Here is a 25582-nt window from a genome sequence, read left to right as displayed (position 1 = left end):
CTCATCCCAGAGTGATCACGTTTACCTCTTAGTTCTGGTAGTTTAGCCAAAACTTCAGTCATAACAGTAGCCATATCTTGTAATGTGATTTGTAATGGCCGCCCAGATGCACTCGGCGCTACAATATCACGCACCTCCTGAGCGGGAGATGCAGGTACTGACACGTGAGGCGAGTTAGTCGGCATAACTCTCCCCTCGTTGTTTGGTGAAATATGTTCAATTTGTACAGATTGACTGTTTTTTAAAGTAGCATCAATACATTTAGTACATAAATTTCTATTGGGCTCCACTTTGGCATTAACACATATAGCACAGAGATATTCCTCTGAATCAGACATGTTTAACACACTAGCAAATAAACAGCAACTTGGAAATACTTTTCAAAGTAATTTACAAATAATATGAAAACGAACTGTGCCTTTAAGAAGCACAGAAAAATATTATAACAGATAAAATAATTAAGTTATAGCATCAATCTTTGTCAGAATATACAGTTTTAGCAAAGGATTGTTCCCCTCAGCAAATGATAACTAACCCAGGCAGCAGAAAAAAATACACAAATAAACGTTTTTTATATCACAGTCAATACAATCAGCACAGCTCTGCTGTAATGATTACTTCCCTCAAAAAAGGCTTTGGAGATCCCTGAACTCTGTAGAGATGAACCGGATCATGCAGGAAGAAAATGAACCTCTGACTGAGTTTTTCTGATGCTTAGAAAAAGCGCCAAAAATCGCCCCTCCCCCACACACATAACAGTGAGAGGGATCAGTGAACTGCTCTAATTTAAATCAAAACTATTGCCAAGTGGAAAAAAAAAGTGCCCAAAACATTTTTTCACCCAGTACCTCAGAGAAAAAAACGTTTTTACATGCCAGCAAAAAAACGTTTTACCTCAATAATTAATTGTCATTTAAAACCTATTGCAAGTCCCTGCAAAATAGGTTAAGTCTATGTATACAGTTTAAAAGCCAGAGAAGTACCATTTCCCAGAAAACTGAAGTGTAAAATATACATACATGACAGCCTGATATCAGCTACATCTACTGCATTCAAGGCTGAGTTTACATTATAACGGTATGGCAGGATTTTCTCATCAATTCCATGTCAGAAAATAATAAACTGCTACATACCTCTTTGCAGATTAATCTGCCTGCTGTCCCCTGATCTGAAGTTTACCTCACTCCTCAGATGGCCGAGAAACAGCAATATGATCTTAACTACTCCGGCTAAAATCATAGAAAAACTCAGGTAGATTCTTCTTCAAATTCTACCAGAGAAGGAATAACACACTCCGGTGCTATTATAAAATAACAAACTTTTGATTGAAGATATAAAAACTAAATATATCACCATAGTCCTCTCACACATCCTATCTAGTCGTTGGGTGCAAGAGAATGACTGGAGGTGACGTAGAGGGGAGGAGCTATATAGCAACTCTGCTGGGTGAATCCTCTTGCACTTCCTGTAGGGGAGCAGTTAATATCCCACAAGTAATGATGACCCGTGGACTGATCACACTTAACAGAAGAAAACATAATTTATGCTTACCAGATAAATTCCTTTCATTCCTGGCAGGGAGAGTCCATTCATTCCAGTTCATTCCTTACTGTTGGGAAATACAACACCTGGCCACCAGGAGGAGGCAAAGACACCCCAGCCAAAGGTTTAAATATCCCTCCCATTTCCCCTATCCCCCAGTCATTCTGCTGAGAGAACAAGTAAAAGTAGGATAAACAGGGTATAACTGTGACAGAACAAAAATATAAAAAAGGGATCAGCCCATCAAAACATAACTTACGGGTGGGGTTGTGGCCTCTCCTTGGCAGGAAGGAAAAGGAATATATCTGGTAAGCATAAATTATGTTTTCCTTCCATAAGGCAGGGAGAGTCCACGACTTCATACCTTACTGTTGGGAAAAACTATACCCAAGCTCCAGAGGACACTGAATAACAGGAGGGAACAAAGAAAGACACGGACCCTATTCTGAGGACTGTGGTGTCCTCAGAATAGGGTCCGTGTCTTTCTTTGTTCCCTCCTGTAAAACTTTTCTCCCAAAAGCTGCTTCAACCGAAGCAAAAACATCAAACTTGAAAAATATATAAAAGGTGTACAAGGACGACCAGGTAGCCGCCTTACAAATCTGATCCATAGGAGGCTTCATTCTTAAAAGCCCAGAAGGAAGCCACTGCTCTAGTGGAATGAGCCGTTATCCTCTCATAAGGCTGATGTCCCGTTGTCTCGTAAGCTAAGCGGATGACAGTCCTCAACCAGAAAGATAGGGAAGTCGTAGTAGCCTTCTGCCCCTTACGCTTCCCTGAGTAGACAACAAACAGATAGGAAAATTGCCTGAACTCCTTAGTAGCCTGAAGATAAAACTTTAAAGCACATCCAGATTGTGAAGCAAACGTTCCATTGCTGAAGGAGGATTAGGTTAAAATGAAGGAACAACAATCTCTTGATTGATGTTGCGATCCGACACTACCTTAGGAAAGAAACCCAATTGGGTACGTAAAACCGCCTTATCATAGAAAACAAGATAAGGGGGATCACATTGCAAAGCAGACATCTCAGACACGCGCAGAGGCTAATGCCAACGAAAAAATAACTTTCCAAGATAACAATTTAATGTCAACAGCATGCATAGGATCAAACGGAGCCTGTTGCAAAACACAAAGAACAAAATTGAGGCTCCAAGGCGGAGCCCCAGATCTAAACACAGGTCTGATCCTAGTCAGAGTTGTGACAAAGAACTGCATATCCGGGAGCTTAGCCAATCTCTTGTGCAGTAAAACCGACAGGGCCGATATCTGTCCCTTCAAGGAACTATCAGATAGACCCTTCTCCAGTCCATCCTGGAGAAAAGATAAAATTCTGGCAACCTTAACCATGTGCAAGGAAAACCCACGCTCTTCACACCAGTATAAGTAGGTCCTCCACACTTTATGGTAGATACGACGAGTAACTGGTTTACTAGCTTGAATCAAAGTATCGATAACACTTTTAGAAAAAACTCTCTTGGCTTTTCAATCTCCACGCAGTCAGCCTCAAAGAATCTAGTTTTTGATGTACAAATGGACCTTGTATCAGCAGGTCCCTGCGACAAGGTAACTTCCACGGCGGAGATGATAGCATCCCCACCAGATCCGCGAACCACATCCTTCACGGTCACAATGGAGCACTCAGAATCACTGATGCACGCTTCTGCTTGATGTGTGCCACCACACGAGAAGGAAACGGTAATGGAGGAAAAATATATGCGTTTGAACCTCCAAGGCACTGCTAGGGCATCTAATAGCTCCTCTTGAAGATCCCTCAACCCGTACCTGGGTAGCTTGGTATTGATATTCGCTGCATATCTCTGCAAACACCTTGGGTGTAGAGACCATTCCCCCCGGGTGAAAGGATTGTCTGCAGAGGAAATCCGCTTCCCAGTTGTCCACACCCGGAATGTGGATCGCTGACAGTGTACAGCTATGGGGTACCTTGCATTCAATCTTCAGTGTGCGACGGGCGATCGCATGAAGAGGAGCCTCCACGCCGCTGAGGATCCACGCATCGGGGAAGCCAGCTCTGCATCTCCGCTCCAGATGAAGACAGAAGATGGTGGAGCCGCCTGGAAGAAGACCTTCTCCGCCGGACTTCAGGAATGGCGAGTACCTATTTGGGGCTTAGTGTTAGGATTTTTTTATTTTATTATTATTTTTTTTATTTTTATTATTTTTTTTTGGGGGGGGGTTATTTTTAAGATAAGGGATTTAATGGGCTGGAAAAGAGCCGATTGCCCTTACAAATGTCCCTTTAGGGGCAATGGGTAGTTTAGGTTTTTTTAGTGTTATTTTTTTTTTTATTTGGGGGGGGGGGGTTTAGTAATTTTTAAATGTAAAAGAGCTGTTTAACTTAGGGAAATGCCCTACAAAAGTGTCTTATTTTCATAGGGATTAGGTTTAATTTTTTTTATTTTTGATAATTTTATTTTTTTTCGGTAATTTTAGAGTTTTTTTATTTTTTGTAATTTTAGATTATTTGTTGTAATTTAATGTTAGGTTTTATTTAAGTGTAACTTAGTATTGGGGTTAATTTCGGTGGCGTTAGGTTAGGGGGCTTAGCAATTAAATTAGTTATTTGCGTTGTGAGGGGTTGGCAGTTTAGGAGCTAAAAGGTTAATTAGGTTTATTGTAATGTGGGAGTTTGGGGGTTTAGGGGTTAATAAGTTAATTAGGTTTATTGCGATCTGTGGGGTTGGCGGTTTAGGAGTTAATTATGTTTTTGCGATGTGGGGGTTTGTCGGTTATGGGGTTAATAGGTTAATTAGATTTATTGCGATGTGGGGGGTTGGCAGTTAAGGGGTTGACATTTTAATTATGTTTTTTTGCGGATTAGGGCTTAATTACTTTATTATTTTGCGATGTGGGGGATGGCGGTTTCAGTGTTTGTTAATACTTTGTGCAGGCAGTTAAGTTTTTTTTGTTATACTTTGTAAGAGCGGTTACGTGTTTTTTTTTTGTTTTTTTTTTGTTTTTTTTTTTGTTTTTTTTTAGGCTTCGGGTTTGCCTACGCTTTCGCTTCATCCAGGTGGACTGGATTCTTTTGGCTGCACGCACAGCCAACATTCTTTTGAGGATGCGTGCGCAACTGGCAACACTGACGGACGCGTTACAAACGCGATTATAGTATAAATACACACATGTGGCTCCTACATTTTAATCATTTGTTAGCATAGAAGAAAATGTTAAAAACAAAATAGAAGCTCTTGCTTAGACAAGACTGTGGCTTGACTAAAGATACACAGAACTCACCTAATGTGTGTGGCTGGTAAGGATTCAAGCTGCCGTGATAGAAACAGTTCTCTGTGCCTCAACTGATGCTTCAGCTTTTCAGGTAAGTCCACCATCTCAGGATTTTCCATTTCTTCTTCCATTTCCCCTAAGGGATGAGAGGCAAAATTATAAAAAGTGAACAGGTTCCAAATTATTTGAAAACCTTTATTGTGAGTTGGAGTGAACATCTAACACACATATGATGATACACTATTACATACAATGTGCATGGGCCTAATCAACTTTACATGAAACCCAAACATTTTTCTTTCATGATTCATACAGATCAGATCTTATTAAAACATTTTTTTCACATGGGACCCTTTTTTGCATTGAAAATTTTGCATGACCCCCCCTTATCATTATAATATAGTGCAAAATACACCACTTGTCAGATAGGTATAACATTTTTGCATTTTTTTTTACATCAATATACCACATAAGTGAGAGGAGTAATATCAGCAGCAATTCAACTTTGGAAGCCATTGCTAATCTCAAATGGTCAGACTATTTGTCTAACTCTATATACCTTCCATGTAGGCTTCTTCCCAACATGTTGCAAAAAGTACAGCCAACACTTTTGAAAAGGTAGAAAATTAGCTATGTGCCTACCCTCACATTAAGCAAAATATGGGGGGGGACTTTTTTTTTTTTATAAATTTATGCTTACCCGATAAATAAATTTATTTCATGGTGGTGAAAGTCCCCAATAAAAAAATAATTACTCCTGAATTATTACGCTTCCCTGCCACTAGGAGGCGAAGATTCCCAAACCCCAAGAGCTCTATAGAACCCCTCCCACCTAGCAGGTAGCTCAGTCTAACGTATAGCCAAGCAAATGAAGTATGAAAAGAAATTAGCGAAAAGATAGCATGGGAAAAAAAAAAAATTATGCTTACCTGATAATTTTCTTTTCTTCTGACGGGGAGTGTCCACAGCTGCATTCATTACTTTTGGGAATTCAGAACCTGGCCACCAAGAGGAGGCAAAGACACCCCAGCCAAAGGCTTAAAATACCTCCCCCCACTTCTCTCACCCCCCCAGTCATTCTGCCAAGGGAAAAAGGAACAGTAGGAGAAATATCAGGGTGAAAAAAGGTGCCAGAAGAACAAAAAACTAAATACTGCCGCCTCATAGATAAAACACGGGCGGGGAGCTGTGGACTCTTCCCGTCAGAAGAAAAGAAAATGATCAGGCAAGCATAATTTAAGTTTTTCTTCTTAAACGGGAAGTGTCCACAGCTGCATTCATTACTTTTGAGAAAACAATACCCAAGCTATAGAGGACACTGAATGCAATCAAAAGGGCAGGTACAGAAGGCGGCCCCTTCGAAGGGCACCACAGTCTGAATAAAACCCAGCACCCTACAAAAAAAAAACAGTAATAAGAAGAAGGGGTTAAAAACCTGAAAGGACCCAGTGACTGCCCATCAGTTAAATAACCTACAAGGCCGAGCTAGACAGACCACTCAGATCCCTAGATTCATTGAGCACAAAAAGCCCCCAAGGAGCCAAGTCCTGCGGGCGTTCAGACCACACAGAACTAACCCTCGACCCGAAAAAAAGAATCTTCACCTACCCCTGAGGGGGAAAACAGAGGACCCATAAGATATCTAAAGGACCACCAACAAAGGAAAGAAACCTCGAAACAACTAAGGCAAACCCAAAGTTGCTAAAGACAAGAACTCCCTAGAAGGACAAGGACCAGGGATCAACACTACACCTAGAAAGAGTGATCATGGGGGGGGGAAAAAAAAAAAAAAAAAAACAGGTTTATCCTCGAATCCCTGACACACCACCATACGCCTCATGGTGCTACAAGGAAGGCACAAGCTTCCCACTGTACCCCATTCTAGACACAGTAGCTAAACTAGTCAAAGTCAGGAAACATATATAAACCGAAGAAAACTCAGAACCTGCAGACAAGGATGATTAAACCAGCAGAGAAAAAGGCCATCTAGTGAAAACACATAGCCACCTCTGAACAGAAACTCGCAAACTTCAGCCTCAAGACAGCAAAGCTGACCCTAAGCCAACATGGGAGACCATCCCACAGAAAACGCCGAAAAAATGCCCAACAACTCATCTAGGAAACCAGACCTTAGAAGAACATCCAACACCAGCAGCATATGCAACCAGTGGAGGGACGACACCGTGACCCCCCCCCCACACACACACACACACACACCAAGGCAGGAACGAGCATAGAGAGCTGCCAAAGCAGGATTCAACTTCAAACCTCCAGCTATTAGGCAGGGAGATAACCCTCAGGCCACTTAGACCTACATCAACTGGAAGCACACGGTCAAGACTCAGAAAAACCAGATCCCTGACCCCCCTTCCGAGGTAACGGACCTAGTCCAATAAGTTGGCAAGTCCAAATACAAAGAATACAACATTCTCCAAACCACACCTCAGAAGAAAAAAGGAAGGGGCCCACGGAAGAACAATTCTGACCAATATTGGAATTAGCTTGTCAGGACAGAAGACAGCGTGCTTGGGATCCAGAACCTCTACACCGCTCCCTTCCCAAGAAGGACCACTCCCAAACAAGGGAGATACGACACTGAACTACAGCGTCCCAGCACCAGAACCAAGCCCCATGACCTCTTGCACGCAAATGAGGGCAGTACCCCTAGAAAAAGAGAAGAGAAATAGCTGAGGCCTCATGGAAACTGCAACACTGCAAGACCTCCTAAAGTAGGGTAAACGTAAAGGAACCGCTTTCCCAGCCAAAGGCATGGCGAAAGAGAAAGAAATGGTAAAAACCATTGATAAGATACCTACAGCTCAGTTGAAAACAACAACCGCAAGCTCACATTAAGGTGCAATAGCTGTCGCTGACAACAACCATAAGATCTCGCCTGAGAGACAGCAAAACTAGCCCTCAGACAGATACCAAATCGTCCCTGAAGGGACAAGCAGAAGCTGCAGAAGCCCAAGGCTTGAAACCGATTTTAAAACAGCTTGCAAACACACAATCAAGGTGCAAATAGCTGCAGCTGGTTTCACCTAGGACTGATTTAGATTCGGACTTCGAAATCTCATACAAGAGACATGGCCAAAAGCCAGACCCTCAGAACCGGTCGATGTTCTAGCTCCCTGTAGTGCACTCCCATGTCCCTGGACATTGGACTCTCGAAAGATACACAGAGCAAAAAGAGGCCAAGGAGACATCTTAACAGGTCTAGGAAGAGGGCAACCAGCACCCAAAGGTGAAACTGGACCCAACCAGTCCGTAAGATGAGAAGATGATAATATCTCCAAAGGACCCTTACAGGATAAGGCTCCCAGAAATCCTGTACCACACAGGAACACACAGTGGGAGCCACACAACTCCTGGCAGACAAGTCGACCAGGGGAGAAGACCGGGTAAAAAACAAAAAGGGAAGAGACCCAAACCCCTGCGCTCCCATAGAAGAGCGTGCAACATACTAAAAGGAGGAAGTAAAAGGGACATATCCAAACTTCCAAACACAGATGACCTAACCACCCAAGAAGGGGACAAGTAGAGAGGTGCCTGGGACTAGCCACAAAAATTAGGCATCCAGAAGATACCAAGACGAAAATCGCTATCCATTTGGTATCCCCGACGCCAAGAGGTCATCCAACCTCCAAACCCAATGGGAATGGAGAAACTTTGGTTCCAAGATCAAAAGGCCTCTCACAATAAGCCTGAGATCTAAAGAGACCTACAGTTTGTGAAAAAGTGAACAATTTTTTTTTATTTGACCGCACTTGGCGGTGAAATGGTGGCATGAAATATACCAAAATGGGTCTAGATCAATACTTTGATTTGTCTACAAAAAAAATAAATATATATATATATATATATATATATATATATATATATATATATATATATATATATATATATATATACACACACACACACGTGACGGGTTATTCAGGGATTCGTGATAGATATCAATGTTACAATGTAAATATCGCTAATTTGGAGAAAAAAATGGTTTGGAAATAGCAAAGTGCTACTTGTACTCATTGCCCTATAACTTGCAAAAAAAAAAAAAAAAAGCAAAGAACATGTAAATATTGGGTATTTCTAAACTCAGGACAACATTTAGAAACTATTTACCATGGGTATCTTTTGGTGGTTGTAGATGTGTAACAGATTTTGGGGGTCAAAGTTAGAAAAAGTGTTTTTTTTCCATCATATTATGATGAAAATAATGGTATCTTTAGAAAGTCCATTTAATGGTGAGAAAAACATTATATAATATGTGTGGGTACAGTAAATGACTAAGAGGAAAATTTACAGCTAAACACAAACACAGCAGAAATGTAAAAATAGCCCTGGTCCGGAACGTTAAGAAAATTGAAAAAACAAAATTTATGCTTACCTGATAAATTTCTCTCTCTTGTGGTGTATCCAGTCCACGGGTTCATCCATTACTTGTGGGATATTCTCCTTCCCAACAGGAAGTAACAAGAGGACACCCACAGCAGAGCTGTCTATATAGCTCCTCCCCTAACTGCCACCCCCAGTCATTCGACCGAAGACAAGCAAGAAAAAGGAGAAACTATAGGGTGCAGTGGTGACTGTAGTTTAAAAATAAAAAGCACCTGCCTTAAAGTGACAGGCCGGGCCGTGGACTGGATACACCACAAGAGAAAGAAATTTATCAGGTAAGCATAAATTTTGTTTTCTCTTGTAAGGTGTATCCAGTCCACGGGTTCATCCATTACTTGTGGGATACCAATACCAAAGCTTTAGGACACGGATGAAGGGAGGGACAAGGCAGGAACTTAAACGGAAGGCACCACTGCCTGCAAGACCTTTCTCCCAAAAATAGCCTCCAAGGAAGCAAAAGTATCAAATTTGTAGAATTCAGAAAAAGTATGAAGCGAAGACCAAGTCGCCGCCTTGCAAATCTGTTCAACAGAGGGCTCATTTTTAAAAGCCCATGTGGAAGCTACCGCTCTAGTGGAATCAGCTGTAATTCTTTGAGGAGGCTGCTGGCCAGCAGTCTCATAAGCTAAACGGATTATGCTTCTCAGACAAAAAGAAAGAGAAGATGCCGAAACCTTTTGGCCTCTCCTCTGTCCAGAGTAGACAACAAACAATGCAGATGTTTGACGAAAATCCTTAATAGCTTGTAAATAAAACTTTAAAGCACGAACCACGTCAAGATTGTGTAATAGACGTTCCTTCTTTGAAGGATTAGGACACAGTGACGGAACAACAATCTCCCGATTGATATTCTTATTAGATACCACCTTAGGAAGAAACCCAAATTTGGTACGCAAAACTACCTTATCTGCATGGAAGATCAGATAAGGGGAATCACACTGTAAGGCAGATAACTCGGAAACTCTACGAGCCAAGGAAATAGCAACCAAAAACAGAACTTTCCAAGATAAAAGCTTGATATCTATGGAATGAAGAGGTTCAAACGGAACCCCTTGGAGAACTTTAAGAACCAAATTTAAACTCAATGGCGGAGCAACTGGTTTAAACACAGGCTTGATTCTAACTAAAGCCTGACAAAACGCCTGAACGTCTGGAACATCCGCCAGACGCTTGTGTAAAAGAATAGACAGAGCAGAAATCTGTCCCTTTAAGGAACTAGCTGACAATCCCTTTTCCAATCCTTCTTGGAGAAAAGATAATATCCTGGGAATCCTGACTTTACTCCATGAGTAACCCTTGGATTCACAGAAATAAAGATATTTACGCCATATCTTATGATAGATTTTCCTGGTGACAGGCTTTTGTGCCTGAATTAAGGTATCAATGACTGACTCTGAGAAGCCACGCTTTGATAAAATCAAGCGTTCAATCTCCAGGCAGTCAGTCTCAGAGAAATTAGATTTGGATGGTTGAAAGGACCCTGAAGTAGAAGGTCCTGTCTCAGAGGCAGAGTCCATGGTGGAAGGGATGACATGTCCACCAGATCTGCATACCAAGTCCTGCGTGGCCACGCAGGTGCTATCAAAATCACCGATGCTCTCTCCTGCTTGATTTTGGCAATCAGACGAGGGAGCAGAGGAAACAGTGGAAACACATAAGCCAGGTTGAAGGACCAAGGCGCTGCTAGAGCATCTATCAGCGTTGCCTTGGGATCCCTGGACCTGGATCCGTAACAAGGAAGTTTGGCGCTCTGGCGAGACGCCATGAGATCCAGTTCTGGTTCGCCCCAACGTTGAACCAATTGTGCAAACACCTCCGGATGTTGTTCCCACTCCCCCGGATGAAAAGTCTGTCGACTTAGAAAATCCGCCTCCCAGTTCTCTACACCTGGGATATGGATAGCTGATAGGTGGCAAGAGTGAATCTCTGCCCAACGAATTATCTTTGAAACTTCCAACATCGCTAGGGAACTCCTTGTTCCCCCTTGATGGTTGATGTAAGTCACAGTCGTGATGTTGTCCGACTGAAATCTGATGAACCTCATTGTCGCTAGCTGAGGCCAAGCTTGAAGAGCATTGAATATCGCTCTTAGTTCCAGAATGTTTATTGGGAGGAGGGTCTCCTCCTGAGTCCACAATCCCTGAGCCTTCAGGGAGTTCCAGACTGCCCCCCAGCCTAGAAGGCTGGCATCTGTTGTTACTATTGTCCAATCTGGCCTGCGAAAGGTCATACCTTTGGACAGATGGACCCGAGATAGCCACCAGAGAAGAGAATCCCTGGTCTCTTGATCCAGATTTAGTAGAGGAGACAAATCTGTGTAATTCCCATTCCACTGACTGAGCATGCAGAGTTGCAGCGGTCTGAGATGTAGGAGGGCAAACGGCACTATGTCCATTGCCGCTACCATTAAGCCGATTACTTCCATACACTGAGCCACCGAAGGGCGAGAAGTAGAATAAAGAACACAGCAAGAATTTAGAAGTTTTGATAACCTGGTCTCTGTCAGGTAAATCCTCATTTCTACAGAATCTATCAGAGTTCCCAAAAAGGAAACTCTTGTGAGAGGGGATAGAGAACTCTTCTCTTCGTTCACTTTCCACCCGTGGGACCTCAGAAATGCCAGAACTATGTCCGTATGACATTTGGAAATTTGGAAATTTGACGCCTGAATCAGAATGTCGTCTAAATAAGGGGCCACTGCTATGCCCCGCAGCCTTAGGACCGCCAGAAGTGACCCCAGAACCTTCGTAAAGATTCTTGGAACTGTAGCTAACCCAAAGGGAAGAGCTACAAACTGGTAATGCCTGTCCAGGAAGGCAAACCTGAGAAACCGATGATGACCTTTGTGTATCGGAATGTGAAGATAAGCATCCTTTAAATCCACTGTAGTCATGTATTGACCCTCCTGGATCATAGGTAGGATGTTACGAATGGTCTCCATCTTGAATGATGGGACCCTGAGAAATTTGTTTAGGATCTTGAGATCTAAGATTGGTCTGAAGGTTCCCTCTTTTTTCGGAACCAGAAACAGATTTGAATAGAAGCCTTGTCCCTGTTCCTCCTTGTCGAGAGCTGCAAGAGAATGACTGGAGGTGGCAGTTAGGGGAGGAGCTATATAGACAGCTCTGCTGTGGGTGATCCTCTTGCAGCTTCCTGTTGGGAAGGAGAATATCCCACAAGTAATGGATGATCCGTGGACTGGATACACCTTACAAGAGAAAAACGTCCTATTTATGAAATCATGTAAACGTTTTGTCACTAAGTAATATGAATATTAACATGAGTATTGCCCTGTTTTGTAAGCATGATCCCAGTTGCTGTTAAATCACTGCATCAGGCTTACCTCAAAAACACAAGGCTCTGTCAGCATTTTCTAGAACTTATTCATCTCTCTAGAAATAAAAATACTGAACATACCTCAAAGCAGGTAATCTGCAGACCGTTCCCCCAACTGAAGTTTTCCCATATTCTTCAGTTATGTGTGAGAACAGCAAAGGACCTTAGTTACAAACCGCTAAGATCATCAACCTCCAGGCAGAATTCTTCTAATTTCTGCCTGAGAGTAAAACAGTATAACGCCGATACCGTTTAAAAATAAACTCTTGATTGAAGGTAAAACTACACTAAGTCACCACATATCTCTTGATACTTCCTTTCTTGTCGAGAGTTGCAAGAGAATGACTGGGGGTGGCAGTTAGGGGAGGAGCTATATAGACAGCTCTGCTGTGGGTGTCCTCTTGCAACTTCCTGTTGGGAAGGAGAATATCGCACAAGTAATGGATGAACCCGTGGACTGGATACACCTTACAAGAGAAATGGTCTTGTCACTAAGGGGTTAAAAGGAACATACACTAGATGTTTCTTTGCTTAAATGTTGTGTAGATAATCCATTTATATAGCACATACAGGTTTGTTTTGTTTTTTTTAAATGTATAATTTTGCTTAGTTTTAAATAACCTTGCTCTGATTTTCAGACTACTAACCAAGCCCCAACGTTTTAGAAGAATACTGATGTATACCTATTCGATCTTGCTCCTGTTTGTGTAAAGGGTCTTCTCATATGCAAAGGAGGGGGGGGTTGTCTGCTTTTCCCCCCCACTTGCAGTGGGTGTTCCAGCAACCTTTTTAACAGAGCTAAACTGGGAGCTTCTAAGTAAGTTTTTAAACAGTTTTATACTGGATTAGATCAGTATCTGTGCATATTATTCTTTATAGTAGTGGCTAAAATTGGTGTATACTGTCCTTTTAACTACAGATTTAATTCTAGCCAAAGCCTAAATAAATCTATAAATATCTGGAACATTAGCAATCTTGAGGAATAGAAATAAAAGACCTGAAATTTAACCCTTTAACCCCTTAAGGACAAGGCCATTTTTTCAATTTCTTTCCCTTAAAGGGCCATGAAACCCACATGTTTTCTTTCATGATTTAGAAAGAGCATGCAATTTTAAACAACTTTCTAATTTACTTCTTTTATCTATTTTGCTTAATTCTCTTGATATCCTTTGCTGAAAAGCATATCTAGATTGGTAGCTGCACATAGATGCCTCATGCAATTGGCTCACCCATGTGCACTGTTATTTCTTAAACAAAGGATATCTAAAACAATTAAGCAAATTAGAAAATAGAAGTAAATTGGAAAGTTGTTTAAAATTGTATTCTCTACTTGAATCATGAAAGAAAAATGTTGGGTTTATTGTCCCTTTAAGGACCAGGGCTATTTTTACATTTCTGCGGTGTTTGTGTTTAGCTGTAATTTCCCTCTTACTCATTTACTGTACCCACACATATTATATACCGTTTTTCTCGCCATTAAATGGATTTTCTAAAGATACCATTATTTTAATTATATCTTATAATTTACTATTAAAAAAATTATAAAAAAATATGAGGAAAAAATGGGAAAAAAAACACTTTTTCTAACTTTGACCCCCAAAATCTTTTACACATCTACAACCACCAAAAAACACCCATGCTAGGGGGGCCGAGCCGGAAGCTGCCATGAGAGCAGTGTAAAACCGGAGCTCCGTTAACTATGCCCACTATCCTGCAATAAATCCGGGGGATCACCCTCTAACAGAACTACAGAATGGTAGACATGGAAAACTGAATCTCCGCTGATTCGAAGGAGACCACACACTTTGCAGAGAGATCAGTGGAGCCACTTTTACAGGCATTCATATGCATTTACACTGCGCGACTAAAACAACTGCGCCACAACAACCACCGGAAGGGAAGCAAAGAAGCCGTTACCATTTAGCAGGCAGAAGCAGTGGTGGAGATATGACACAGGGCGCAATATTGCTGAACTTAGAGCAGTAACACTCATACAGCAACCGACTCTAACTGAACTTCAGTGCACACTGGATAAATGGTGGAGATAGCGGAACAAGATGAGACCACGCTCACAGGCAAGTGAATCGCAAAACTATCACATATGGGATATTCTCCTGACTGTCTAGTTAAACCGAAGGGACATTGCATGGTGAAAAATAGATACCGGAACAGTCAGGCACATTTGGGGCACAGCTAGACTGCAGGAAAAAGCAAAAAAGGAGAGATAATATTCTGTTGACCTGTTTATTTCTAATAACCAACTAAATGATATAAGCTATACAGCAATATACTTAACAGGGAAGTAAGCTAATTGCTCACACTGCTATGAGTTATTGAACTGTATGATCCCCTATAAACCTGCAGAGATCCATAATACCGACAAAGTTAGATCTCATACCAGTGGTATAGCTTTTAAATCTGCGCACACAAGATGGCAGCCAGGCGAACTGTCAGAGCAGAGAAGACAACCAAGCCAACTCCTATTAAAACACTAACTATGACCTCCTTTCTACACACTGCTGATCCAGCAGAGCATTCACAAACAGAAGCTAGTCAGGGGGCACGATCTCCAAACTTAAATACACCACTCAACAGGATGTCACCGACTTCAGAATCACAACTCCCTGCTTCCATACTTAATAATTTACCGTCTAAACAAGACATAGCGGACATAGTACGCACATGTATAAGGGAGGAACTAGCGGTAATGTCACAAGATATCCATGCTTTGGGGTTCCAGATGGAATCATTAGAGAACAATCATGAACAGCTTAAAGAAGAAGTCTCTACCCTGACAGAACAAGTCTCAACACAACAAGAAGTTATCAACGGTCTCCAGGAGAAGCTGGAGGATCTGGAGAACCGTAGTAGAAGGAAAAACTTAAGAATCAGAGGTGTGCCCGAAGATGTCTTGCCGCGTGATTTCCCAGTCTATCTGCCGGCCCTGTTCCAACACGTAAAAGAAACATCACATACCACAGATATAAAGTGGGTGAGGGCACACAGAGCTCTCCGCCCGAAGCCTCCAGAAAATGCCCCACCTAGGGATATCATTATTAGGTTCAAAAACTTTTTAGAAAAAGAAATGATCCTCAACCAATCCCGAAAGAACCAACCAATAAGATTCAGAGGGACTGTTATTCAATTCTACCAGGACTTATCCTACGAAACCCTCCAAAAGCGAAAATAATTTTCACCACTGACGACCACTTTGAGGAACAAAAAAATCCCCTATAGATGGGGCTTCCCTGCACAAATCTGGATCATCAGGAACACCACCAGACTGATATGCAGAACCCCAGAGGACATACCTGATTTCTGTTCAACTTTAGGACTTGATCCTGTGGAACCAACACTAGCGACTAGCTCCAAGCCATCTTCCACAAAAAGGCCGGGCGGAGGAGCACCACCTTGGCATACTGTTACCTCAAAAAAAGGGAAAGCTGTTGCCACCTCACCTGAGAGGTCAAATGCACCCAACCAAGCCATCTCTGTGGAACGATCCTAGGTTATGTGACTCTATCCCTAACTTGAACTTATGATTGTACAGCAGGTTGACTGCTGACAAATGTTATTAGTAGCTAGAGATTGAATTTTTACTATAATAGCTAGATTAAAACCCTTAGAATATTTTACGTTATAGGAAATTACATCTGCAGGTTTGAATTTGTACCCTACTGGCAGGCTTTGTAACTATATATATATAAGTCTGAGATTCATGTGCCAAACCCTTTACCTTTACCTTGAATTTACCAATGATAAATGGTGCTGATAATACCAATAGTATACTCTACCTAGCACCTTAGCTTACCGGAAACGATGATTTTCTAAAAGAAATACTTCTAGGACTAGCAACTAACATCCCCAATTGTTTACTCTCAATATTCCCTATATTAGGACGAGAGGCTTGTATTATAATTTAAGAACAGAAAATGTATCCTATTTTATCAGTTATAATATGTTAATGCTTACTGTTTATACTGTAATTTTCTATTACAGGACAAGGTTTCAGCAGCATGATACCCTTAAGAAAATGTACCAGGTGCCCAGCCGCATTCCCAACTGTCTTAGAACACAAGTAGGTAGAAATGACACAAACATAACCGTATGCATCACTTGACCCTAGTGACACAAAACGCCAAAGGCCTAAATTCCCCAGCCAAACGCTCTAAAGCGATGCTTGACCTAGTGAAGCGACAGGCAGATATTGTACTCCTACAGGAGACGCACTTTCAACATAAAAAAGAACCTAAATATTATGGGAAAACATATACTCAACACTACCATAGCTCAGGTCCTAACAAGAAAGCAGGAGTTAGTATACTAATTAAAAAAGACCTTCCCTTTACGTTAACACGCGCAGACCGGGATAGAGACGGTAGATTTCTGGGATTAACAGGGCTATTATATGGCCGCCCAATAACCCTTGTGAACATATATGCTCCAAATAGCGATCAGATCCCCTTTTTCCGCAATGCATTTAAGAGAATACTAGACTTAGCAGTAGGACCTATTTATTTAGCTGGAGACTTCAATTTCCCACTACAACCCGCGAAGGACAGCTCAAACCCCAAAATTACAGTGTCAAAAAAGACTGCCACATACTTATGGAAAAACTTAAGAGATCTCAACTTATACGACATTTGGCGCTTGCTACACCATGACAAGAGAGACTATACTTTTTTCTCCCACCCTAACAAGACATACAGTAGACTTGATTACATATTCACTAACCAGAAAGGTCTCGTCTCCCAAACATCCACAAGTGTGAAATCTCACCCACCTCATGGACTGATCATTCAGCAAATTAAAATTCTCATGACCTGAGGTGCCGAATGGACAATATATTTGGAAATGAGATGAAACTCTCCTGAACGATCCAAAACGTGTAGATACCCTCTCTACACTTATAACAGAATATTTCACATTCAACACTAACTCCATAACAGATAATTATGAACTATGGGAAGCACATAAATGTGTTATCCGAGGAGAATTAATAAAAATGAAAGCGCGAGCGCAACAATACACCAGATCACAATATAAAGAATTGTCTGAGACCTTCTCAAGATTAGATCATGCACTTAAACTAAATCCGACTGATCCCACAATAACGCAAGCGTATAATTCAGCACGCACGGCTCTAGATAAGTTTTTAGATATAGAATATGACACGCTTCGCAAAAAAACAAATAGTTTATTTCATTATGAAAGCAATAGAACAGGTAAACTTCTGGCCCGTGCATTAAAAAAGAAACTATTTAAATCATACATTTATGAGATCCAACGCCCTCATCACCAAAAAACAGCAGTCACGACCAAGGACATTCTCCAAACTTTTCAGGACTACTACTCTAATCTATATAACATTACTAACACTCAACCATCTGAGGACCACCTCACGAATCTCGCCACATATACTGCGACTTGCCAAATCCCCAAAATCACACAAGACTAATTAAAAGATCTCAAATTACCAATCTCCACACAAGAATTAAAGACTGCAATTACCTGAATGCCCAACGGGAAAAGTCCAGGCCCAGATGGCTTTTCAGCCAAATATTATAAAACTTTCTCCCCAATCCTAACCCCGATTCTTACTTCTCTCTTTAATGAAGTCTCTGGAAATAATCCATTCCCCCCCTCAATGTTAGAAGCGCAGATTTCCATAATTCCCAAGCCAGGCAAGCCACCAAATACACCGGCAAACTTTAGGCCAATCTCTCTGCTCCATACAGATATCAAATTGTACGCCAAAGTTATAGCGACCTGAATCAACACACTTCTCCCCTCTATAGTACATGTAAACCAAGCTGGTTTTATACCCACACGTGAAACCAGGGATAACACCACTAAAATGCTAACCTTAATGGAATATGCATATAGACAACAGGTACCCTCCGCATTCATATCGATGGATGCGGAGAAGGCCTTTGACAGGTTGGATTGGCCTTTCCTAAAACAGACCTTATTCAGGTTTGGCTTCGATAATGACCTAATAGGGAAGATCTTTGCACTATATAATAAGCCACAAGCTAGAATTAAATTAAATGACACTGTTTCAGAAACATTTCAAATCTCAAATGGGACTAGGCAAGGCTGCCCACTCTCGCCACTGCTTTTTGTACTTTCAATGGAGATCCTGGCCTCCTATGTAAGAAATGATGTCAATATTACAGGACACAACATAGGGCAAACTGAATATAAAATAACACTCTATGCGGATGATCTATTCGTAACCCTTACAAACCCTGATTCATCCATCCCTGCTTTTATGCAACTACTACACACATACGGACATTACTCAAATCTCCGAATTAACATTACAAAATCTGAATTGCTGGGTGTACATTTAGAACCCACAACTATAAAAACTATACAACAGAGATTTAATTTCAGAATACAGGAAAAAGCGATCAAATATCTAGGGGTCTACCTATCCCCAAGCACACAAGATACACAAACTTTGAACTATAAAGCCCTTACAACACATATTACCTCGCTACTCAGAAACTGGGGAGATAAAATTTTATCCTGGCTTGGCAGACTTAATGCAATCAAAATGATAATCTTGCCTAAAATATTATATCTTCTACAGACCTTGCCAATACCCCTTCCAGATAGAATAATATTTAATCTACAAAAAATGTTAAATTCCTTTATATGGTCGCATAAACGCCCTTGTATTGCCACGGCCACACTGTATCGCCCTAAAGAGCTAGGAGGACTTGGTGCCCCAAACATACTACACTATAGATCTGCAACTTTTCTAACTAGGATAGTGGATTGGTGCAAACATGCCACCAGTAAAGAATGGGTCCAATTGGAACACCATTTATCTAATGACACCACCTTAGGTGGACAGTGTTGGCTCCCACCTACTCATAGAACACTGTTTCCCACGACACCGACCATTACAAGAGAAACCTACAAGACTTGGGACAATATCATAAAGAAACAAACATATTTCAACAGTGTATTCACCCTTAACACCAATGATAGGGAATCCTGCATGCCCAATACATCTAAGGTTACACGGCCAAAACAGGGAAGAGATTAATGAAACCCTTCCAGCCCACAATTTCTTTGTAGAAAAGAAAATTAAAGGGACGGTTTACTTCTCCCCTTTAATTTGTTCCCAATGATCCACTTTACCTGCTGGAGTGTATTAAATTGTTTACAAGTAGCTCCTTTACCCTTATATTGGCATTTGAAATTGTTAATTTAGCATGTGGTATCCCCACCTATTCTGAAAGTTTGTGGCCGCGCGTACCAGCTATAGATAAGCTATGTAAACACAGCCAGCAGAAGAAATTACACTCACAGTGTGATAAAGCAGAGATAAGGTAATACAATGTTGATTTTCCATTGTTCTCTCAAAGTATTGGTGATTGTTTTAAGGACAGATATAAGATAAAGAAGCAGGTATATGTGCACAATGTGATACAGTAATGAGATCTGATTATACCTACAAGCTCAACCTATTTTATTAGGCTGTGGCTTCAAAACACAAAATCAGAGCTTTAATATACACAAATAAGCCTTAAAAAGCTAATTTTCATACATTTTTTACTCTGCAGTTGGTAAAAAAAGCAATTGTAAACCCATTAAGGGAAAAACTATTTTACAGTATACTGTCCCTTTAAGACACAATCTGAAATTATTTCGAGTTGTGGAGATATCTTTCAAAATTGGCTAGCATACTCACAAATCCATCATTTTCTGTCAACACACCCTATTAAATCACAACTACAACGAGCTCTCACTCCCTTTAAAAATCTATGCATAGCGCCACTACCTAACAAGGGTTTTCTTTCCCTAGCACATAAGCAAATAGTTGCCTCATACTCTCACACCATGCCTACCTATGTGACCAAATGGGAAAAAGAGGCAGAAGATACCTTACCTGCGCAAACCTGGTTAGCCATCTTTTCTCACATGAGTAAGTCTTCCTCCTCCATAGCCACACTAGAAATGAATATGAAACTAATGTGTAGATGGTATTATACCCCAGTACGATTACACCAACTATTTCCCAGCACCACAGCGTTGTGCTGGAGAGGCTGCCAGGAAGATGGAACTCAGTTCCATCTATGGTGGCAGTGCCCAATAGCGAAGAAATACTGGGAATCCATAAGTAAGGAAGTAGAGCGAGCATTGCAAATCCCCCTACCCTATAACATATGGATTTTTCTCTTTAATCATTTCCCCAAAATTAAATGTAAGCTTAGGCTTACATTATTGACCTTAATGATCAACTCAGCTAAAAAACTGATCCCTCTTAACTGGAAAAAGAGGACGCTTCCAACAATTGCAGAATGGAAAGACACAATAACACACAACTTACAGTTGGAAAAATACCACTATGGACACACTAACCGACTGGATGAATATTCCTCCATCTGTTTTCTATGGGAGGAATATTTGAATTCCAGATGAACTGACCTCTAGGGCAAGTGGAAAAGGCGACCGCTAGAGGACGTTATGGGGAACTTTGATCTAAGTCGCAGGGCCAACCAGACTAGACTTGACTCTCCTACAACACAGATATATTAGATATAAATGAGGAATGCTAGAAATCAAGGTAACCATTCACAAATCTTGGCTGGCACACTGGTACGTTGCTTAGGAACATATGTACTCATGTACCTATTTATTTATCTATCGATCTAATCATCTCATAATTTAGTTATATCATAGCTGAACCCTGTAAATGTATAATTGAATTGCTATTCTGTTGATTGGAGCATTATGATCTGATATGGACATTTTACAAGATTGACTATATGAGAGGGACTTTGAAAAGAGTCCTTGGCTTTAAGAGATTAGTATATTCTGATTCCATATAACTGTGCTTTCTATGTCAGATGATGTTATGTCACTACACTTGTTTGTGCAAGGAATGTGATAATCTACAATCACACCTGTGCTCTGTATCTGTTTATTACTTTCAATAAAGTTTGTTTTTGAAAACAAAAAACAAAAAAAAACAAAAAAACACCCATGCTAAATAGTTTCTAAATTTTGTCCTGAGTTTAGAAATACCCAATGTTTACATGTTCTTTGTTTTTTTTGCAAGTGATAGGGCCATAAATATAAGTAGCACTTTGCTATTTCCAAACCACTTTTTTTTTCAAAATTAGCGCTAGTTACATTGGAACACTGATATCTTTTAGGAATCCCTGAATATCCCTTGACATGTATATATTTTTTTTTTAGAAGACATCCCAAAGTATTGATCTAGGCCAATTTTGGTATATTTCATGCCACCATTTCACCGCCAAATGCGATCAAATAAAAAATATTGTTCACTTTTTCACAAATTATTTCACAAACTTTAGGTTTCACTGAAATTATTTACAAACAATTTGTGCAATTATGGAACAAATGGTTTTAAATGTTTCTCTGGGATCCCCTTTGTTCAGAGATAGCAGACATATATGGCTTTGGCGTTGCTTTTTGGTAATTAGAAGGCCGCTAAATGCCACTGCGCACCACACGTGTATTATGCCCAGCAGTGAAAGGGTTAATTAGGGAGCATGTAGGGAGCTTCTAGAGTTAATTTTAGCTTTAGGGTAGTGTAGTAGACAACCCAAAGTATTGATCTAGGCCCATTTTGATATATTTCATGCCACCATTTCACCGCCAAATGCGATCAAATAAAAAAAATTGTTCACTTTTTCACTAACTTTGGGTTTCTCACTGAAATTATTTACAAACAGCTTGTGCAATTATAGCACACATGGTTGTAAATATTTCTCTGGGATCCCCTTTGTTAAGAAATAGCAGACATATATGGCTTTGGCATTACTTTTTGGTAATTAGAAGGCCGCTAAATGCCGCTGCGCACCACACTTGTATTACGCCCAGCAGTGACGGGGTTAATTAGGTAGCTTGTAGGGAGCTTACAGGGTTAATTTTAGCTTTAATGTAGAGATCAGCCTCCCACCTGACACATCACACCCCCTGATCCCTCCCAAACAGCTCTCTTCCCTCCCCCATCCCACAATTGTCCCACCCATCTTAAGTACTGGCAGAAAGTCTGTCAGTACTAAAATAAAAGTGTTTTTTTTATTTTATTTTTTATTTTTAAAAATCATATTGTGCTGTGTAGGATCCCCCCTTAGCCCCCAAACTCCCTGATCCCCACCAAAGAGCTCTCTAACCCTCCCCCCACTAACTATTCCCCACCATTTTGGGTACTGGCAGATAGCTGCCAGTACCCACTTTGCAATAAAATGTAATTTAATAAAAAACCCTCACTTTTTCTGTAGTGTAGCTGCTCCCCTCCATACCCTTCCCCTCCCAGATCGCTTTTTGATAGTAACCCCCCTCCTCCTCTGCCACCCACCACCCTCTCTCCCACTGCCCAGCACTTTCAAATGTTTAATGTTTCTGTGCTAGATCGCGGGTGCGCGCGCACCCGCCCCTCACCTCCCGCGCGCGCGCACCTGCGTGCACCTGACATATCTGCTGGCCAGTTGCAAGTTCCCCAGCGATGGGCCACCCACCCGCCTCCCTGAAATGGCTCCCACCAACGATCGGCACCATCGCTGGCCGATGCAGAGAGGGCCACAGAGTGGCCCTCTCTGCATCGGTGTGCCAAAAAAGGTATTGCAGTGATGCGAGGCATCACTGCAATACCTTGAAAGCGGCTTGAATACCTTGAAAGCGGCTGGAAGCGATCATGATCGCTTCCAGCCGCTTGAAACCCTCAACGACGTACAGGGTACGTCGCTGGTCTTTAAAGACCAGTTTGTGTGTGACGTACCCTGTACGACATGCGTCGTTAAGGGGTTAAAGAACTGGCAGATAAACCATTATTCAAACCATCTTGCATAAGCCTAGAAATTCTAAATGCCTGAAATAAACATGATCCGACCACCAAAAAAACTAAATTTATGCTTACCAGATAAATTCCTTTCTTTCCTGGCAGGGAAAAAAATAAAAAAAATAAATAAAAGGGAGCCGCCCAAACAAAGAATAACCTATGGGCGGGGTCGTGGAAAAAGAAAGGAAAGAAAGGAATTGATCTGGTAAGCATAAATTTTGTTTTCTTTCCATAAGGCAGGAAGAGTCTACGACTTCATTCCTTACTGTTGGGAAAAACTATACCCAAGCTCCAGAGGACACTGAAGGAATAACGGCAGGAAACAACAAAGAGGCGTACCCTAATCTGAGGGCACCACATCCTGCAAAACCTCTCTCAGCCGAAGCAAACACATCAAACTTGTCAAAGTTACAAAAAAGTATGTAAGGACCACCAGGTAGCAGCCTTATAAATCTGATCCATTGAGGCTTTGTTTTTTAAAAGCCCAGGAAGACTGTGTCCTCCTTATGTCCATCCTAGCTCAAAATATTTTATACAGGTATTTAATAACTCCACTGTAGATAACAGACTTGACAATTATGTCCTAAATAATTCTGAGTTGTATGTTTCGTTGAATAATTTTATTTTATTGTTATTTCTCAAAACTGTAAAATGAAGACAATGCGTTTAAGTACAGGTAACCTTACCTCATTACAATAACTGGATACATAAAGGCAACTCTAAGTGTATTTAGCATCTACCAATTGCATGCCCAACCCTGTAAGATTTATTTACCAATCTTAACTTTGTATCCAAGATGAAGTGAGACTGTTTTGCTGTAATGGTTTACACCTGCCTTCTTTTTTCTTACTATGTATTTACCCGATTGTCTTAATAAAAATGTATTTAAAAAAAATAAAAAAGAAAGCCCTGGAAGAAGCCACTGCTCTAGTGGAATGAGCCGCAATCCTCTCAGGAAGCTGTTGTCCCGCCGTCTCAGAAGATAGGTGGATGACACTCCTCAACCAGAAAGACAGGGAAGACGTAGTGGCCGCCTGACCCCTACGTTTACCTGCATAAATGACAAATAAAGATGAAGATTCTCTGAACACCTTAGAAGCCTGAAGGTAGAACTTCAAGGCACGAACCACATCTAGATTGTGAAGCAGATGCTCCTTGGCCAAAGAATGATTGGTACACAAGGAAGAAACAACAATCTCTTGAATAATGTTGCGATCTGACACCACCTTAGGAAGGAAATCTAACTTAGTACGTAAAACTGCCTTATCGGCATGAAATACATGGTAGAAATCTCAGAATCTGAGAGCAGAGGTAATAGCCAATAGAAACAAAACCTTCCAAGATAACAGATTAATGTCTACATTATGCATGGGCTCAAACAGAGTCTTCTGCAACACACGAAGAATAAGATTTAGACTCCATGGCAGAGCCAACCTTATAAACAAAGGTTTGATCCTAGTCAGGGCCTTAACGAAGAACTGCACATCCAGAAGCTCTGCTAATCACACCAGTGCAGGCAAGTCCACCACACCTTATGGTAGATGTGTTGAGTAACTGGCTTGCGAGCTTGATTTCAAAGTGTCGATGACACTCTCAGAGAAACTTCTCCTGGCTAAGACTAAGCGTTCAATCTCCACGCAGTCAGCCTCAGATCTAGATTTTAATGAAGCAAAGGACCCTGTATCAGCAGGTCCCTGCAACAAGGTAACCTCCATGGAGAAGATGAGGACATCCTCACCAGATCCGCGAACCAAGTATTTCGCTGCAAGGATAGAGCAATTGGAATCACTGATGCTTGCTCTTGTTTTATGCGGGCCATCACACGAGGGAGAAAAAGTAATGGAGGAAAGAGTCTGGCCCTCCATGGAACCGCTAGGGCATCTGTAAGAAACGCTTGAGGATCCCTCAATCTCGACCCATACTTGGGTAGTTTGGCATTGAGACCGGAGGCCATGAGGTCTATCTCCGGCATCCCCCATCTGCTGCATATTTCTGCTAAGACCCCTGGGTGAAAATATTGCCTGTTAAAGTCTGCCTTCCAGTTTTCCACACCAGGAAAGTGGATCGCTGACAGCGAACAGTTGTGGGTCTCCGCCCATTCTAGGATGTGAGATACTTCTCTCAACGCTAAAGAACTTCTCGTTCCTCCCTGATGGTTGATGTAGGCTACTGAAGTTATATTGTCTGATTGGAATCTGATAAACTGGGACGAACCCAGGAGGG

General features: G+C 41.3%; 1 protein-coding gene across 4 annotated transcripts in view; it reads right to left on the bottom strand.

Annotated features, from left to right (window-relative positions):
• Positions 1-25582, bottom strand: part of MTA1 (metastasis associated 1) — a 732036-nt gene that overhangs the window by 477263 nt on the left and 229191 nt on the right. For all 4 annotated transcript variants that reach the window (XM_053697863.1, XM_053697862.1, XM_053697866.1 and 1 more), the window contains one exon: positions 4801-4927. In XM_053697863.1, coding sequence (XP_053553838.1) covers positions 4801-4922 — 122 coding nt within the window. In that variant the 5' untranslated portion in view covers positions 4923-4927. The remainder of the gene's footprint in view (positions 1-4800; positions 4928-25582) is intronic.

The sequence above is a fragment of the Bombina bombina genome, chromosome 1 (assembly GCF_027579735.1).
Source record: "Bombina bombina isolate aBomBom1 chromosome 1, aBomBom1.pri, whole genome shotgun sequence".
Lineage (NCBI taxonomy): Eukaryota > Metazoa > Chordata > Amphibia > Anura > Bombinatoridae > Bombina > Bombina bombina.
The sequence above is the reverse complement of the archived record's forward strand: the minus strand, read 5'-3'. Positions and strand labels throughout refer to the sequence as shown.